This window comes from Pipistrellus kuhlii, unplaced genomic scaffold, assembly GCF_014108245.1.
Source record: "Pipistrellus kuhlii isolate mPipKuh1 unplaced genomic scaffold, mPipKuh1.p scaffold_m20_p_94, whole genome shotgun sequence".
Classification (NCBI taxonomy): domain Eukaryota; kingdom Metazoa; phylum Chordata; class Mammalia; order Chiroptera; family Vespertilionidae; genus Pipistrellus; species Pipistrellus kuhlii.
In genome coordinates, this window is record NW_023425600.1 from 550,142 (window position 1) to 567,993 (window position 17,852).

Sequence of the window (17,852 nt, forward strand, 5' to 3'; positions counted from 1 at the left end):
GCTGGTGGAGCGTGACCCACACTAGCCCTGGGGGACACTCTGCTCCCAGCACATGTGGCTTATGGTGCAGCAGTTCCACACGGAGGAGCTGTGCCTGGGGAAAGCGGCTGACACTTGCACAGCACCAGGTAGATACCTACTGAACTGGCAGTGAGCTATCTCCAGGAAAAGAAATGGAGCATCTACTCAGTGAATGGCTATTGTAAGTCAGGTCTGTTTCTATCCTATACAATAAAAGCATAGTGTGCAAATTGTCCCCTTGACCAGGAGACAATTCGTCTGGGAGTTTGACCAGGGGATGGTGCCAGCCAGAGGATGGGAGGGAGGCCCTGGCCAGTGGCAGTGGCAGCAGGCGACTGGGGGAAGGGAATACCCAGCCAGCAGTTGGCAGCTGCTAGGGATCCTACCAGTACATGAATTTTGTGCACTGCGCCTCTAGTAGATAGATCTGTTTGTGTATATATATTTAATCCTCACTTGAGGACATTTTTTCATTGATTTTAGAGTGGAAGGGAGAGGGAAAGACACGAGAGAAACATCAATGTGAGAAAAACACATTAATTGTTTGCCTACTACATGAGCCCCAACCAGAGCCCAGCCTGGGGAATAGCCTGCAACTGAGGTGCTCTTGACCAGAATCGAACCTGGGACCCTTCGGTGCACAGACCAACGCTCTATCCTTTGAGTCAAACCGTCTAGGGACAGATCTGTCTATATTTACTGGCATATATTGATGTTCAGGTGTGTAAAATAATAATTTACAAGACAGTACCTAATTTGATTTTTGCATATATACGTGTTAATAACAACATAAAACATTCACATTATGAGAAATTTTGCCAATTATTCATTGTGATCGTTTTATGTAATTAAGATCTAAAATCTTAAGTGTTGGTATGACAAGAATGTAGTGTGGAGAATACAGAAGGTGCAACGTTTCTTAAGAGAGGACTCTGAAGCGAGGAGAATTTAAATCTCCACCTCCACAAACTATGCCTGGGCGACAGGGTGGGAGCGTGGTGTAGGACGGAGCTGCGGCAGCCGCGAGGGCCTTACCTCGTACACCTCATGCCACTTGGGACTCAGGTTCTCTTTGATGACCTTGCTTTGGAAGATCTGGTTGCCAACTCGAATAACTCCATAGGGGTCTGACTTTCCTTTGACAAGCCCCTTAAGGTAAGTGTCCTTCCCCTGGAGGTCCTGAGCTTCAATGAAGTGTATCCTTAGGACACCCTGAAGAAGACAAGAGCGCCACCTGCTCACAAGGTCATCCAGACAGGGCACGGCTGGTGCTGACCGGCTGCCGCAGGAGCGCGGCGCAGAGTGACAGTGACGTGACATGTTGGGAAGCACAGCGGGCAGGACAGAGGACCAGGTGAGACTCCTCAGAGGCAGTGGCAGAGGGCGTGGGCGAGCAACTTGTGCAGAGGCCTCGCGGGACACTGGGCGCCGGAGCCGAGCGGGGTCAGAGCAGTCAGACCACACATTCCAGCTCTGCTGTGCCCCCACATAAGTGACACTAACGTTACGGGTAGGACCTGTGCCCAGGCTGTGATGTGTAGCTTACTTTGTTCTGTTTTTAGAACAACCCTATGAAATACTGTCTTTAACCCTATTTGTAGATGGGAAACTAAGACTCTGAAATACACACTATTCATGGACTCTTTTTCTAAAATGTTTAATAGATAAAGTGAAATATTCACTCACTTCTTTCCAGGCAAACCAAGATGGGGTCAGCCTTTCCCCGAGAGCCCTCTGCAGACAGGCGAGCACACGGGAAGGTCTGCGTTTTATCCCCCCCCCCCCCCCACCCCCCCGTTACCGCTCAGACCGAGGACACCATCCCCATCGCTGAGACAAAGCTGTGAGGTTTGCCAGTACAGACAGGATGCTGGCGGAGATGACAGCAGGTGCCATCGTTCCGTGTGGCGGGCTGTGAGCAGGAACGTGCGAAGTGGCGGAAGGGTACGTCTGGGAGTGGTAACAGAGGCCAGGACACGCTTACCTTTGGGATCGGAAACCGCAACTGGGCTATTTGAACTTCACTGACAAGAGGAACAGTGATTCGATTGGGAAGAACCAGATAGTTTGATATTATATCCAAAATGATGGTATCTGATAAACCACTGTTAGGTGAGAGGAAAAAAGAACAGAACAGAACAGTCATCAGATACTTCCACACTCGTTATTGCCTTCAGCAGTAAACACACCACAAACATGATATAACCACTCACACATTTATAGGGTAGGAGCACTCTCTTCCCCAAAACACGTTTAAAACAGGCCAGTCCATTGATGTGGTCCTGCCACTGTGCCAGTTATGAGGGTTTTATTCTGGGAACAGAAGGCAGCATCGACTGCATTTCATAAGTCCTACATAACTCTATCATTGATCTAATACCGAGTAACTAATGTTTCATTAAATTTCTTTAACATCAAATATTTCAAACAGCCGAAATCAATTTGGCTCAGTGGATAGAGTGTCAGCCTGCGAACTGAAAGGTCCCAGGTTTGATTCCAGTCAAGGGCATGTACTTTGGTTGTGGGCACATCCCCAATAGGGGGTGTGCAAGAGGCAGATGATCGATGTTTCTCTCTCATCGATGTTTCTAACTCTCTACCTCTCTCTCTTCGAAGAGAATCCAAGATGGCTGCTCTAGTAGACACCTAGAAGCAGCCGCACACAACAATTTCAATAAAATACAACTAAAATATAAAATGGACATTACCCAGAACTACAGGAAAGTCGACTGACTGGAAATTCTACAACGAGAAGCAAGGAGAAAGCCAGAAGGAAGCGCGGAGGAGCTGTAAAAGGTACGGAGACATGCAGCGCGCAGAGAGGACGGAGCCGGCGAGGAGGTCGGCTGAGTGCCTGGCTGGCGTTCCCTAGCGGGAAGGAGATAAAAGCTTCGACTGTGCTGGGCCCCAGTTCTGACTGCTCTGAACCCCAGTTCTAGGCCAGACCCCGGGGACCCAGGATCACACAGAGGGAGCTGGGCTGCGAGGCGGAACCCCGGGGGAGCGGTGAAAGGAGGTCCCGGAGGCGCGCACATTGCGCGCAGAGAAGGGACGTTTGGCTGTGCTGCAGGACTGCCCTGGTGGGAAGGAGACAGGGGCTCCAGACTGCTCTGAACGGCACCTCCAACTCCACTTCCAACTGAACTGAACCCCAATACCGAGCTCATTGGGGGAAAGCCTAGACTGTTTGGTAGCAGGCGAAAATCGAGGGCACCTTTCTCTCAGAGGTGCTTGCAACGGAGTACTGAAGGACCGTGGGGATTACTGAGACCCAGAATCGCATAGGGCGGGGCTGACGGAAGCCAAGGCTGTAGGCTCCACCCTGAAACCCCGTCTCATCTGTAGCTGCGAAATGCTACAACGAAATAGATCACAAATGAAAAAAATGGAGGACAAAAAGCGACTGGATATAGAGTTCAAATCTACGCTTATAAAGTTTTTCAAGAATTTCCTAGAAAAGATGGATAAGACCTATGAGGATATGAAAAGAGATCAACTAGAATTAATAAGGAATCAACAAGAATTGATAAGGGATCAACAAGAAATGATAAGGGATCAACAAGAAATGATAAAGGATCAACAAGAAATAAAGAATACATTGTCTGAAATAAAAAATATTATACAGAGTCCTAAAAACAGAATGGAAGATCGCAAGAATCAAGTCAAAGAGTTGGAACATAAAGAGCCAGAAGACACTCCTCCACAGAAGCTAGAAGGCAAGAGAATTCAGAAAATTGAAGATAATGTAAGAAACCTCTGGGACAACTTCAAGCGAACCAACATCAGAATTATGGGGGTCCCAGAAGATGAGAGAGAGCAAGATATTGAAAACATACTGAAAAAAATAGTGACAGAAAACTTCCCCCACCTGGTGAAAGAATTAGACTTACAAGTCTAGGAAGAGCACATAACTCCAAACAAAAGGAATCCAAAGAGGACCACACCAAGACACATCATAATTAAAATTCTAAGAGCAAAAGACAAAGAGAGAATATTAAAAGCAGCAAGAGAAAAGCAGGTAGTTACCTATAAAGGAGCACCCATACGATTGTCAGCTGATTTCTCAACAGAAACCATGCAGGCCAGGCAGGAATGGCAAGAAATATTCAAGGTGATGAATAGTAAGAACCTACAGCCAAAGATAATCTATCCAGCAAAGCTATCACTCAGAATCGAAGGTCAGATAAAGAGCTTCACTAATAAAAAAAAGCTAAAGAAGTTCATCACCGCCAAACCAGAATTATATGAATTGCTGAAGGGGGTTCTTTCAGAAGAGAAAGTAAATAAAGATAAAAATTATGAACAACAAATACGTAACTATCAACAAGTGAATCTAAAAACCAAGGAAATTAAAAAAAAATCTGATGAACAATATTAACTGTTGAATATAATAGAATCAGAGGTATGGAAGGGGAGTGAACTGACGATTCTTGGGGAAAAGGGGAGAGGGGGATGTGGGAAAAGACTGAACATAAATTGTGCACCTATGGATGAGGACAATGGGGAGTGGGGAAAGGGCAGAAGGTGGGGTGGGAACCTGGTGGAAGAGAGCAATGGTGGGGGGGGGGGGGGAGGAACATTTGTAATAATATGAACAATAAAAAAAATTATTTAAAAAAAATTAATAAAATGTATTTTTTTAAAAAAATTAAAAATATTTCAAACATCCATATAATTTCAGATAATACTATAACATCTTTTTACATAGTCTATGTTTATTACATTAAGTTTCTCTTATAATATACTAGGGGCCTGGTGCACGAAATTCGGGGATGGGGGCAGGGGGTGACTCTCTGCCCAGTCTGCACCCTCTCCAATCTGGGACCCCTAGAGGAATGTCTGACTGACCGTTTAGGCCCGATTCAAATGTGAAGTCGGACATCCCTCTCACAATCCGGGACTGCTGGTTCCCAAATGCTCGCCTGCCTGCCTTCCTGATTGCCCCTAACCACTTCTGCCTGCCAGCCTGGTCACCACTAACCACTCCCCTGCCAGCCTGTTTGCCCCCAACTTCCCACCTCTGGCTGCCTGGTCATACCTAACTGCCCTCCCCTGCAGGCCTGATTGCCCCCAACTGCCCTACCCTGCTGGCCATCTTGTATCCACATGGGGGCAGAATCTTTGACCACTTGGAGGCAGCCATCTTGTGTGTTGGAGTGATGGTCATATTACTCTTTTACAAGGTAGGATTAGATAGGATAGAGGCCTGGTGCATGGGTGGGGGCCAGATGGTTTGCCCTGAAGGGTGTCCCAGATCAGGGTGGGGGTTCCCTTGGGGTGTGGGACAGCCTGGGCATGGAGCCTGTGGTGGTTTGCAGGCCAGCCACGCACCATTGGCAACCGAAGAAGAGGCCAGGTATCTGGAATTTACTTATCTTCTACAATTGAAACTTTGTAGCCTAGAGCAGAGCCAATCCTGCTTGTTCAGTGGTGGCAGCCATTTTTATTGGGACTTATGTATCTTCTACAATTGAAACTTTATAGCTTTATAAAGAAGCCAAAGCAGGCCAGGGCTGCAGAAGCTTGGCTTCCTCCATCACTGGGGGCAACCCTAGCTTCCTGCTCTCTCCAGCTCCATGGCTGCCACCATTTTTGTTGGGATTTATTTATCTTCTATAATTGAAACTTCGTAGCCTTAAGCGGAAGCCTCAGCTGGCCAGGTGTGCAGAAAGCTTGGCTTTTTCCATCACCGAGGAAACCCAAGCCTCCATCCTGCTCCCTCTATGGCACAGCCATCTTGGTTGGGTTAATTTGCATACACAATCCTGATTGGCTGTGGGCATGGCTTGTTTGCATAGCAGAATGATGGTTAATTTGAATATTACTCTTTCATTAGATAGGACTTGAGGCCTGGTGCACAAAATTCGTGTATGGGGATGGGGGTGAGGGCGGGGTGTCCCTCAGCCCAGCCTATACACTCTCCAATCTAGGACATCCCTCTCATAATCCAGGACTACTGGCTCCAAACCACTTGCCTGCCTGCCTGCCCGATTGTCCCTAACTGCTTCTGCCTGCCAGCTTGATCAATCCCTACCCACTCCGCTACCAGCCTGATCAACACCTAACTGTTCCCCAACTGCTCTCCCCTGCCAGCCTGGTCACTTATTCTTCTCTGCAGGCCTGAGTTCCCCCGCAACTGCCCGCCCCTGCAGGCCTGCACCCTCCCTCCCCCGCAACTGCCCTCCTCTGTGGGCCCAGTCACCCTAACTGCCCACCCCTGCTGGCCATCTTGTGTCCAGATGGGGGCGGCCATCTTTGGCCACACTGGGGTAGCTATCTTGTGTGTTGGGGTGATGGTCAATTTAGATATTACCTCTTTATTATATAGGACTAGAGGCCTGGTGCACAAAATTCGTGCACAGGTGTGGGTTCCCGCTGCCCAGCCTACACCCGCTGCAATCAGGTATTCCTCTCACAATCCGGGACTGATAGCTCCTAACTGCTTACCTGCCTGCCTGCCTGATTTTCCCTTACAGGTCACCCCTTACTGTCCCCCCTGCCGGCCTGGTTGCCCCTAACTGCTCCACCCACCAGCCTGGTCACCCCCAAATGCCCCCCTACGCAAGCAGCCTGCTTGCTCAGTCATCTGGTCACCCCTCACTAGCTCCCCTGCTGGTCTGGTTGCCTCACGCAACCTGCTGCTCGTTTGGTCGTCCCTCACTAATCCTCCTACTGGCCTTGTCGCCCACTCAGCCTGTTCGGTCGTCTGTTCAGTTGTTTCAGTTGTGATGGCCCTGGCTCTTTATATATATATATGTATATGCAGAGTTCCTAGGATCATCAAGAAATTTAAGGGTTATTCACACTGCATTTGGAGACTTAATACTCTAATAATTTTGGAATACTATATACACTGAACAGAGAACTCAAGGATTTGAATAAAATTGCAGAGGCTAAAGAAACAAACACACTTTTAGTGTGTTTCTTGCCTACTCTTTAGGGTAAATATGAGAATCGGGTGATGTGCATGTGCATGCCTCTGCAAGCTACACAGTGTCCCTGCGATAGAAGCCACCTCCGGGCCTGCTAGGTGCTACGCAGGTCCACTTCTCAGACGTAAAGTAGCCATCCCTACAAGAGCACCTGTGGGCAGCGAGGAGGCCACCGCCACTCAGTGGGCAACAGCGCAGCACTCACGGCAGGTGGGTGTCCGGGGCAGTGAGACCGTTCACGTGAGGACTGGGGGTCACGCTAACATGTCAGCAAGGCACCTTTAACCTCTGTAGTGAAGCCAGCAGGAGCAGGTTTGGAGGCTCTAATTGCAGCCACCCAGTTAGGTAGAGATGAACAGGTTTGCTGCAGTCACCTCCCTCCAGGTAAGACTGGTGGACTGTGACCCAAGCAGTACCTCCCCCAGGAGTGATGTGAGGCCTACAGACTCTGCTCACGGGGCAAGCCTCCCGCTAAGACCCTGTATGGCTACTGGCGAGTGGAGGGACTCCCAGGGATGAGGCGGGAACGTGGGCTTTCCCTCCCACTTGGCGTCCAGGCCCAGGACTGACATCCAACCCAAGGAGGCATGAAAAGAACGCAAAAAGGGTTAGTTTGGAAACATTCATTCACTTTTGAAGCTGTCTGTATCTTTCTGGGAAAAGAAAAACCAAATTTAAAAGTGGATTTGTGGAATATTACAAGCTGCCACTATTCTGAAGCACTTATACTGAAAGGCACCTTGTGAAGAACAAAAGGTGAGCGGAAGTGTGAGTGACGGAGTCTGACGTCCTACGACCCTCTGCATAAGCGCTTTGAGGCCAGAGGCATGTCGCACCATCAGCACGCGAACCACAGCACATGGCAGCAAACTTACTTCAGTCCTGGGATATCCAGAAGGTTAGTCAGTCCTGTCCAGTTAATTTCTAAAAGCTGTTTAAAAAAAGGGCAAAAAATTTTATCCAAGTTATTTCCAATTATCAAATCAAATCACTGAGATTTCTTTCTCTTTTTTAAAATATATTTTTATTGATTTCAAAGAAGGGAAAGGGAGAGAGAGAGAGATTTGAAACACTAATGATGAAAATCACTGATTAGCTGCCTCCTTCACGCCCCCACTGGGGATCGAGCCCGCAACCCAGGCATGTGCCCCTGACTGGAATTGAACCCGGGACCCTTGAGTCTCCAGGCCAACACTCTATCCACTGAGCCACACCAACCAGGGTAGAAATTTGTTTCTTTTCACTTTATAAACCATCAAGACCATTGTCCCCTGTGGGTACATGAAGAGCTGCCTATTGTTTTATTTTTGATGTCAGATTTCTCCAGTAAAATCATATAATAATTTATACATCTACCCTCCTATGGATGGGCACTTAGGATGTTCAGTGAATATTTTTTACATCATGTGCTGATGTGCACACGCAAACTACCATTTAAAAAGTAGACACCCTAGTCAAAGATACATGTTCACTTTGTTATTTGATAGTGCCACCTAATTACCATAGAGAAAGCTATGCCTACTTATATTCCCACCAAAAGTGTATGAAAATGTTTCTTCTTTATAACCTCAACAAAGAGAGATATTAAGAATCAATCCATTTGGCAGTTAAAAAATGGTACTTTATCACTGTTTCAAATTGCCTTTTCCTGATATTAGTGGAGCATGTTCCATTCATTCAACATTTGGGGGTTTTTGCTCATTTTTCTGGTGGATATTTACCTTACAATAATTCCTACACAGTTGGCTAGGATTCCATTAGGTGGATGGGGATGGGTAAAAACTATTGATTAGAAACACAGCTTTTCCTGTGGAAATGGATACTGCACTTACTTGTGTTTATTTTTGTGGGGGGAAAGCTAAGTGAAATTGCATGATCTCATTACCCATATAGCTAAGGATTGCATTCTGGCTCCAATCCCTTTGGGAAGTGACTATAAATAAGCATGAACTAGAGGAGTCCAGGTTCTCTTGAAAATACTAAACTAAAAAGCAACCAGTTTTAAGTCCTGAAAGACAGATTTTTCAGCAAAAGAGAAACAAGATGTAAACTTCCAAGGCTAATAGCAGTAAGGATCATGCTCTCCTCTTCCCCACCCTCAGGTCTAGAAGCAAAACCACCCAGGAGTAAGCACTGTGCCCACCCTCATCATCACTGCAGACCTTTCCCGCTAAGAGGACCAGGGGTTTGAGGGACAGCCATGCCAGGCCCGGGCCACGCTGTGGAACCAGGAAGCTAAGGAATCCTCCGCAGCTGAGGGCCAACGAGGGGCCCTGTTATAGCGGTGGCCTGGCAGGACGATACGGAGATGAACTCCTCAGGCCACTCTCCACACCACGGCCCTTGTCAAATGCTGCCCAGGCTCAGAGAAACACCACACTGCAGAGGCAGTGCGGGCCTCGTGGTGGACAGAGGTACGCTGTTTGAGGAGAGATCTGCGTGCAGACAGAGGCCCTGTCCCAGGCCCTGAAGAGGGAGCTGGGGCCAGCGCCCAGAGGGATAGGAGGGAAAGTGAGGACAAGGGAGTGTGTGAGAACAAGTGTGAGGGAGCGAGGAGTGCGTGCGTGCGTGTGGGACCCATGTGAGAGTCTGAGCGCTGAGGCTGGAGTCCACACAGGGACACAGGGAGGAACCAGGAGGAGGGACAAGCAGCTAAAATTAGTGCCCGTCTCCCATGCCTGGATGACTCAGAGCTGTTTCTGGAAACTGGAGAGAAAGGGAGTCGTATTTCCAGGCAGGAAACAGCTGAGGGCTGCTGCGGCCCTTCCTCGAGACACGAACAAGCAGTGAGCGGCCGAGTTTCACCTACAGGGTGACCGGTGTGAGCTTCATGGACAGACAGGTCTGCCCTCTGCTCTCCCACCTCCTGTACCCACGGACCCAGCTATTTATTTCGGCACCCATGTGCCCCCGGCGTCCTACGCCAGTTATTTCTGCGGTACAGACTGAATCACCGGGAAGTCCCGTAAAAATGCAGACCAGCGGCTCCCGCCCTTCTCCAGTGTTTCTAGCTTGGTTTTGGCTAGTGCACATGTGTCAAACACAAGGCCCGCGGGCCAAATCCGTCCCGCCAGGCCTTGCAATGTGGCCCGCACCGCGCTGTCATCACTGCACTCCGCTGCGTTTCCATCACAATGACAGTTTATGACTGTTCAGTAAACCATTCGGCCCGCGATTTAGGCTGGATTTTAGATTTTGGCCCCTTCTCTGATTGAGTTCGACACCCCTAGGCTAGTGGTAAAGGTCAAGTTATTTTCCTATGTCTGAAAGCTCACAGGATCTGCAGCTTCCACCTGGGATACAGATAACCGGAAAGAGCATCCCTCTTCTGTGTACAGGAGCCTGAAGCCTTCCTCACAGGCAGCTCGAGGTGAAGGGCGCGCCCCTGCGCCCCCACTAGCAGGTGGACTATTCCAGTTAGATCTTAGCTGCTACAGGCAAAGTGGGGGTAAGACAATGTAACCCTCTGCAATCCAGGCACAGGGCACGTGTAACCATTCGGGCCACAGAGTATGCTGCTGCAGAGCCTGGGCCTGGGCGACCCTTGCTGCAGGGGTGAGGCAGGGCGGGAGCAGCCGCTGCTGGAAAGACAGCACCCACTTCCCACTGTAAGAAGCAGAAGCCACAGGGGAGGGACACACTGCAGCTGGGGGACAGGAAAGGAGAAGACACATGTGTGCCTTGGGGAGGCTAGGACCCCATCACGGGCCCTACCCACCAGAGGCCCCGTGTTTGCTGGACCAACACGTGCAAACCCACCTGCACACAACCCACCAGACACAGCACTCCCCGAGAGACACCAGCTGAGAGCCAGCAGGGGCAGGACAATGCGGAGCTCCCATCCCCCGCCTGGATGGGCCGGCTGTCCACGCCCATGAGAGCTGTCCAAACCACAGACATGGAAGCTCAGAGACCTGCAGACCAATACTGCTAAAGCTCCTGGACTTAGTGTGAGGGCAGGGGTGGGGGGGGAGGGGGAAGGCCCTCCTAGCCCGTGGCCTGGGTGCCCGTGGGCCTGTCTGCCTGGCCTGCCCTCCATCTCAGGGTTGTAGGACTGGCTTCCAGCACCTCAACCTTCCCATTCCTGCCGGTCTAGGGCCCGTGTCTGACCTGCTCAGCAGAGAGGGATGGAGGGAGAGAGGTGGGAAGACGCTGCCTCTTGAGAGCACTGGCAGCCATGCCTCCGGTGTGAGGACTGGAGACCAGAGGCCGCTGGCCTCAGCGGAGAACAGCGAAGGCGGAATGTGGGTGGGGAGATGTCACATGGCTCCTCGTTGCAGCCCCTGCAGAGGTTCCTGAGACACCAATACCGCTCCCTGGTCAAACAAAGCTCCTCAACGGCTGGAGCCCTGGCCAATGGGACCCACTGCTTCCCCGCTCACTCTGACAGGAGAGGTCACGTTCATCTTGGAGATGAAGAAAGGAGCTTCTGGTTCACACGTGGGAGGCCCGCCCCATGCTGGCTGGGAGCCCTGAGGGTCACGCTCAGAGCACATGGACTGTCTCCTGGACACGTTCTGGACTCTCTAGTCTGGCCAGTCCTCCTGGGATGGCCACAGACCTGATGGCAGGAGGGAGTGGCCACCAGGCACACGGATGTGCAGGAGTAGACACTGGCTTGTTCTGGCTCTTACCAGAACCTTCATCCAAGTACGTATGCTTACTGGTACTTGCTCTCTGATGTAAGGACCCCACCAGCATGCTAAACCTACATGTAGGAAAATGTGTAATTTCTTAAAAATCCGAGGACTTCTATGGGCCAGGCACTGTATTACATGTTTTACATCCATCAACATTTATTCAATCTTCACATTTAATCTTCTGACACAGGTATTACTGTAATCCCCTTGTTACAGATGGGAAACCTGAGGCTTAGAGAAATGAAATAAGTTGTTCAAAGTACCAAGTGGGAGGAGAAAGAAACAGGAGAGGCAAACCAGGTGGAATGATGGCCGCCCTGCTGCACCACCAGACAGCTGTGCTCCACAGCTCAGCACCTCACGGCTTTGTTTAGTTTTCTGGAACAAGCAACACGTTATCAAAGCTAGTCTAAAGAAATCAACAAGCAGGAAGATGTGCAAAGGCTTCATAAGGTTCTCTGACACTGCGCTTCTACATCATCTGGATAATAAGAATCCGAAATCTCTCCTGCTGGACTGCCCTGGTGAGAAGAACTACTTGGCAGCAGGCAATGAATTCTGTCCTTATTTTTCAGCTGAAAGTAACTGAAAATACATTCCCTCTCTTTGAAGTAGGGGGGTGACTTTACTCACCATATAAGGAAATTTGAGGCCCGGTGCACAAAATTTGTGCATAAGATCGGGGTGTGTCCCTCAGCCCAGCCTGCACCCTCTCGCACTCTGGGCCCCCTTGGGGGATATATGACCATCCCTCTCGCAATCCGGGACCACTGGCTCCTAACTGCTTGCCTGCCTGCCTAATTGCTCCCTGTCTGATCACCTCTAACCATTCTGCCTGCTGCCTGATTGCCCCGACTGTCTCTGCCTGGGCCCCCGCCACAGCGGCTTCGTCCAGAATGATGTCCAGAAGGTCTTTCAGCTGTACAGTCTAATTAGCATATCATGCCTTTATTATTATAGACTAGAGGCCTGGTGTATGAAATTCATGCACGGGGGAAGAGTGGGGACAGTTTCCTCAGCTGGTCTGCACCCACTCGCAATCTGGGACCCCTTGGGAAATGTCTAACTGCCAGTTTAAACCGGCAGTTGGAGATCCTTCTCGCAATCCTGGATTCTGACAGCTCGCCTGCCTGACTGCCTGATTGTCCCTAACCCCTCTGCCTGCCTGTCTGATCACTCCTAACTGCCTCAGTCTGCCAGCCTATCACCCCTTCCTTGACCCACCCCTGCTGGCCTGATCACCCCTAACTTGCCCCCTGCCAGCCTGATCACCCCTAACTTGGCCCCCTGCTGGCCTGATCACCCTTAACTTGCCTCCTCACCCCTGCCAGCCTGATTGCCCCTAACTTACCTCCCCTCCCCCCACTGGCTTGACAGACCTTAACTTCCTTCCCTGTCGGTCTGATTGCCCCTAACTGCCTCTGCCTTGGCCCCCGGCCTAAGCCACAGTCTGGTCTTCCTCTATGGGAGACCTGGCAGATCAGGGGAAGGCGCCACCCCCATTACTCCACTGCTGCTGCTGCCACTGCTGGCCTGAGCCTCGGCCCTTTGCAGCCTCACGCCTGCCACCACCTGCCCTTTGGCAGCCAGCCTTGCTGTGACTGGAGCCTGTGGGCCTGAGAGGTGCTCCACGCACCTCATGGTGACCAGTTGTTTGGTCGTTTTGGTCATCCCTCACTGCCCTCCTTGGCGCCTTGTCATCCCATACAGCTTGCCTGTTGGGTAGTGACAGCCCTTGGCTCTGATTGATATATATATATATATATATATATATATATATATATATAGGCAAATTGACTTTTCACAGCTTCTTCCTTCTCTCAGCACTAGAACTTTCCTTGTAAGTTAATACTATGATGTTATTTTTAAGGTAAACACACCTAGAATATCCACACTAAGGAAGAGTATTACTAAGTTTTGAGGGAGATTTAAAAATTTTGATTCTGAAATTTTAAAAAAAGGGAGTCCTTCATTAAATTGTTAAAAATTCCTTATAAATTACTCAGCAATTTGCTAAAGGTTAGTTTTTTTTTAATATTTATTAATAAAAGTCTCTTAAATACAGTGGCTTTTATACAATTTGTATGTGAAAAAACAACATGGATATAAAATCTTTTATGGATCTCATTTCTCAAAATTTTAATAAGTTAAAATTTAACACAGAAGTTCTTTAGTAGCTTTTGAATTTCACCATGCTCTGTGTATAGCCCCCCTAATCTGAGGAGACTATGTTCCAAGATCCCCAGTGGATGCCTAGAAGTATGGCTACATTGACCCGTACATACACTCCGCTCTCTCATGTCAATACCTGGCTGGCCGGTTGGCTCAGCTGGCTGTGCGTCGTACCGTGCGGCAAAAGGCTGCCCGTTCTGAGCCCTGTATGTGCTATGTCTTTTCCGGGATATGAAGACCTATGTGCCCACCAGGTGGCTCAGCTGGTTGGTACATTGTCCCTTGAACCAAAGGTTCGGTTTCTGATAAGAGCACATACCTGGACTGTGGGCTCAATTCCCAGGCGAGGAAGCAACGGATCAATATTTCTCTCTCACATCAACTGTTTTATTCTCTCTCCTTTCCTCTAAGAATGTCTTCAGGTGATGACTAAAAAAATACAAACCTATGATACAGTTTAATTTATAAATCAGGCACAGTAAGAGGTTAACAACAATAATTTCTCGAATATGGGCACTAAGACAACTGATCTGATCACTGAGAGGGTTACTAGGTGACTAACGAGTGGGAGCTATGCAGCCTGGAGACCTGGACAACAGGTGATTCATGTCCCAGGTGGGACAAAGCAGGCCAGCATGAGAGTTTATCACGCTGCTCAGAATGGCATGCAATTTAAAACTTATGACTTGTTCGTTTATTATTTTCAGATCAAGGTTGACCACAGGTATTTGAAACCAGTAGAGTAAAAATATGTGTATAAGAGGGAACTATAGTCATTACAATACCTTCAAAATAAGCCCATTATTTAAGCAATGGAAGGCAAGTGAGAATAATAATGTTAGTGGAAATAAAAGTAAAGATACTTAATTCTTTTTGTGTTTTTATACAGAAAAAGGATCACTTATAATTTGTCTAGATAAACCCAACAATAATTTGTATTTAGTGATTTGCATCAAATTATACAATACAGATTCCCATTTTAAACTATACATGATAGCACTGGTGCCGCCGAAGGACTCATCTCAGGGAACAAAATGGCATTTGTGAGAGCAGTGTGAGAAGCAGATCAGTGCGTCCATCAGACGCTTGCTAAGCTGTACAGACACAGACCCGCTGTGCTCTCCCAGCAGTTCACAGCCGTCTTGGGAAGGAGGAAACTGCCCCCTCTGTCCCGGAAGGACAGCCCAGGGCCGAGGGCAGCGTTCTGGAGGACAGGTGAGGGAGGTGGTGAGGGGTGATGGGGTTGTACTAGCCCCCGATTACAGTGCTGCCCTGCGGTTGGAACTTGGATCCTCATGGGGCAGTGCCAGGAAAGGAGGACAGAGTCCCCAGCTAGACCACAATAACTGTCTGCACCACAGACTACCGCTGGTCAGTCTGCATCTTGGGAAGATGCCCTGGTGGTGAGCAAAGCCTACTGAGGACAGAGCTGAGTCAAATGCCTTTTAGAGGCTGTGGACCCGTGAGGAGAAGCCATGCAGGTGAGGAGCCACCAGGAGAGGGAGGAGGCACCTGAGGGGAGGAGCCTCGGTGAGGAGGAGCCTAAATAGGAACGATATTTTTGTTGTCTTATTTTTGTGGCTAATAATATGTATTGACTATATATACACACACACACATATATATATATATATATATATATATATATATATATATATATATAAAGGATTAAAATACAAATCTAACCATGTGAAATGATAACATTTATCATGGTTTATCCAAGTGTTAGAATATAATTGAGTAAAAAGAATCTTTATGGCCGTAGCTGGTTTGGCTCAGTGGATAGAGCACCTGCCTGCAGACTGAAGGGTTCCAGGTTCGATTCTGGTCAAGGGCAGGCTGAGTCCCCAGTGCGGGATGTGCAGGAGGCAGCCAATCAATGCTTTCTCTCATCATTGATGTTTCTATCCCTCTTTCTCTTTCCCTCCTTTCTGAAATCATATTAAAAATAAAAAAAACCCTGAGACAATTATATTAAAAAATACATAGACTCTTTATGACTTTAACCCTTCATCCACTAACTGCAGTTCATAAACAGGCTCTGGGTGAAGCAGTGCCAAGGGTGACGGCAGCTCTGTCTGTTGGCAGCAGTGAGGACGGTGAGGGCAGACTGGGCTGGGTGCAGGCTGCGGACTTACTGGTTTGAGGACTTGGACAGATTAGACTCAATTCCTGGTCAGTAATTGGAAACTATGTGGTATTCACTATAGAGAATGAGGCATCATTGAGCAAACACCTACAAATCATACTCAGTAAAATGTTAATTACAAACCTACACTAAAAAAAGCAGTCTATTATTTTTCAAATGTTTGTAACAAGCATATTCTTCTCATAGTCAGGAAAATAAGCTGTCTGTGGGAGAGACGAAGCCTCCGCTAGGGCATACAGTGGTGGGAGCCTACAGGACTCACGCAGTGGAGGGAGGAAGGGAGCTAAGGAGAGGACTGCTCCTTCACTGTGTGTATCTCCACCGTGTTCACGTTCCTGTCAGCGAGAGGCAGACAGACCCGGAATGAACATCGACTTACTGGCTTCCTGAGGAAGAAGATAGACAGCGCTCCCACTAAGGGCATGTCTCCAATCAGTGGCTCCAGGATCACTCGCATTGTGCCGTGAATCTAAGTGCAAATGGAAACCAGAACATGTAACAGCCAGCCCGATGCCGGCCGCAGACGCAGGTGGCCCTGTGCTGCATCAGGTAGAACCTGCAGAAAAATACTTAGCTGCAAAGAAATTCTTGGTTAATAAAAGCTTTGCCACTTTCTTTTTAAATAGAGAATGGAAAATTTTAGAAGACTGAAATAAAAAAATCTTACCTGTATACTTTGCACACCAGCTCTACAAAAATATCGCTTGATCTCCAAATCAATCTCACAATTTCCTACAAAACTAGCAAAGAAAAAAAAATTCTGTATTACATTCTCCTCATCACCACAGTGAAGGCATATACTAGTAATCTGACTAAAATAATAAACAGTAAAGTGATCAGTTGCACCCTGGGTGGCCGCGTCCCTGCCAGGCAGCAGACACACTGCTCTGGGGGGGCCTCCCCCAGATTATGGGTTTGCTACAAATGTCCCTTCCCACATGCAGGCCAGAGCACATCCATGGAATGCAGTTTTCATCTGTTTTATAAACAGCTATGTTTGTTTAAAACAACACAGTGCAGATTATCTGCTCCCCAGTCCTGAGAGAACTAACAAAGCGCAGGGACTTTGATGTGAAGATGAGAAATGGAGCCCTAGCCAGTATGGCTCAGTGGATAGAGCGTTGGCCTGAAGAACAAAGGGTCCAGGTTCGATTCCAGTCAAGGGCACATACCTTGGTTGCAGGCTTCTCCCTAGCCTGGACCCTAGTTGGGGTTCATGCAGGAGGCAACCAATTGAGGTATTTCTCTAAACACATCAATGTTTCTCTCTGTCTTTCCCTCTCTCTCCCACTCTCCCTAAAAGCTCAATGGAAAATATTCTTGGGTTAGGATAAAAAGATTAGAAACCTATAAAAACGTATCTGTTTGAGGCATCATCTTTCTCACTGATTAAGACATTTCAGCGTAGCTCAGTGATTGAATGTTGACCTATGAACCTCCAGGTCATGGGCTTGATTCCCGGTCAGAGCACATGCCCGGGTTGCAGGCTGGATCCCCAGTAGGGGGCATGCAGGAGGCAGCCGATCAATGTTTCTCATCATTGGTGTATCTATCTCTTCCTTCCTCTCTGAAATAAAAAAATGATTAAAAAAAAAAAGACATTTCAATCATTAATATGAAAAACATGAATGAAAGTGAGTGGAATATAAGACTTGCATCTGTGTTTTTTGTTGTTTTTTCTGAGGATATTTTTCCCACTGACTTTTAAAGAGAATGGAAGGGAGGAAGAGATAGAGATAGAGATAGAGATAGAGATAGATAGAGAGAGAGAAATATTGATGTGAGAAAGATGAATTCATTGGTTACCACCCACACATGCCTTGATCAGGCTGCTGATCAAATCTGCAACCCAGGTACATGCCCTGACCGGAATCAAACCCGTGAACCTTTTGTGCGCAGGCCAATGCTCTAATCACTGAGCAAACTGTGCAGGGTTTG

General features: G+C 48.2%; 1 protein-coding gene across 2 annotated transcripts in view; it reads right to left on the reverse strand.

The window, feature by feature from the left end:
- Positions 1 to 17,852, reverse strand: part of ESYT2 (extended synaptotagmin 2) — a 67,278-nt gene that overhangs the window by 27,714 nt on the left and 21,712 nt on the right. For both annotated transcript variants that reach the window (XM_036428854.2, XM_036428853.2), the window contains exons 5-9: positions 16,582 to 16,654; positions 16,294 to 16,383; positions 7,829 to 7,884; positions 2,006 to 2,126; positions 1,057 to 1,233 (exon numbers count right to left, since the gene is read on the reverse strand). In XM_036428854.2, coding sequence (XP_036284747.1) covers positions 1,057 to 1,233; positions 2,006 to 2,126; positions 7,829 to 7,884; positions 16,294 to 16,383; positions 16,582 to 16,654 — 517 coding nt within the window. The remainder of the gene's footprint in view (positions 1 to 1,056; positions 1,234 to 2,005; positions 2,127 to 7,828; positions 7,885 to 16,293; positions 16,384 to 16,581; positions 16,655 to 17,852) is intronic.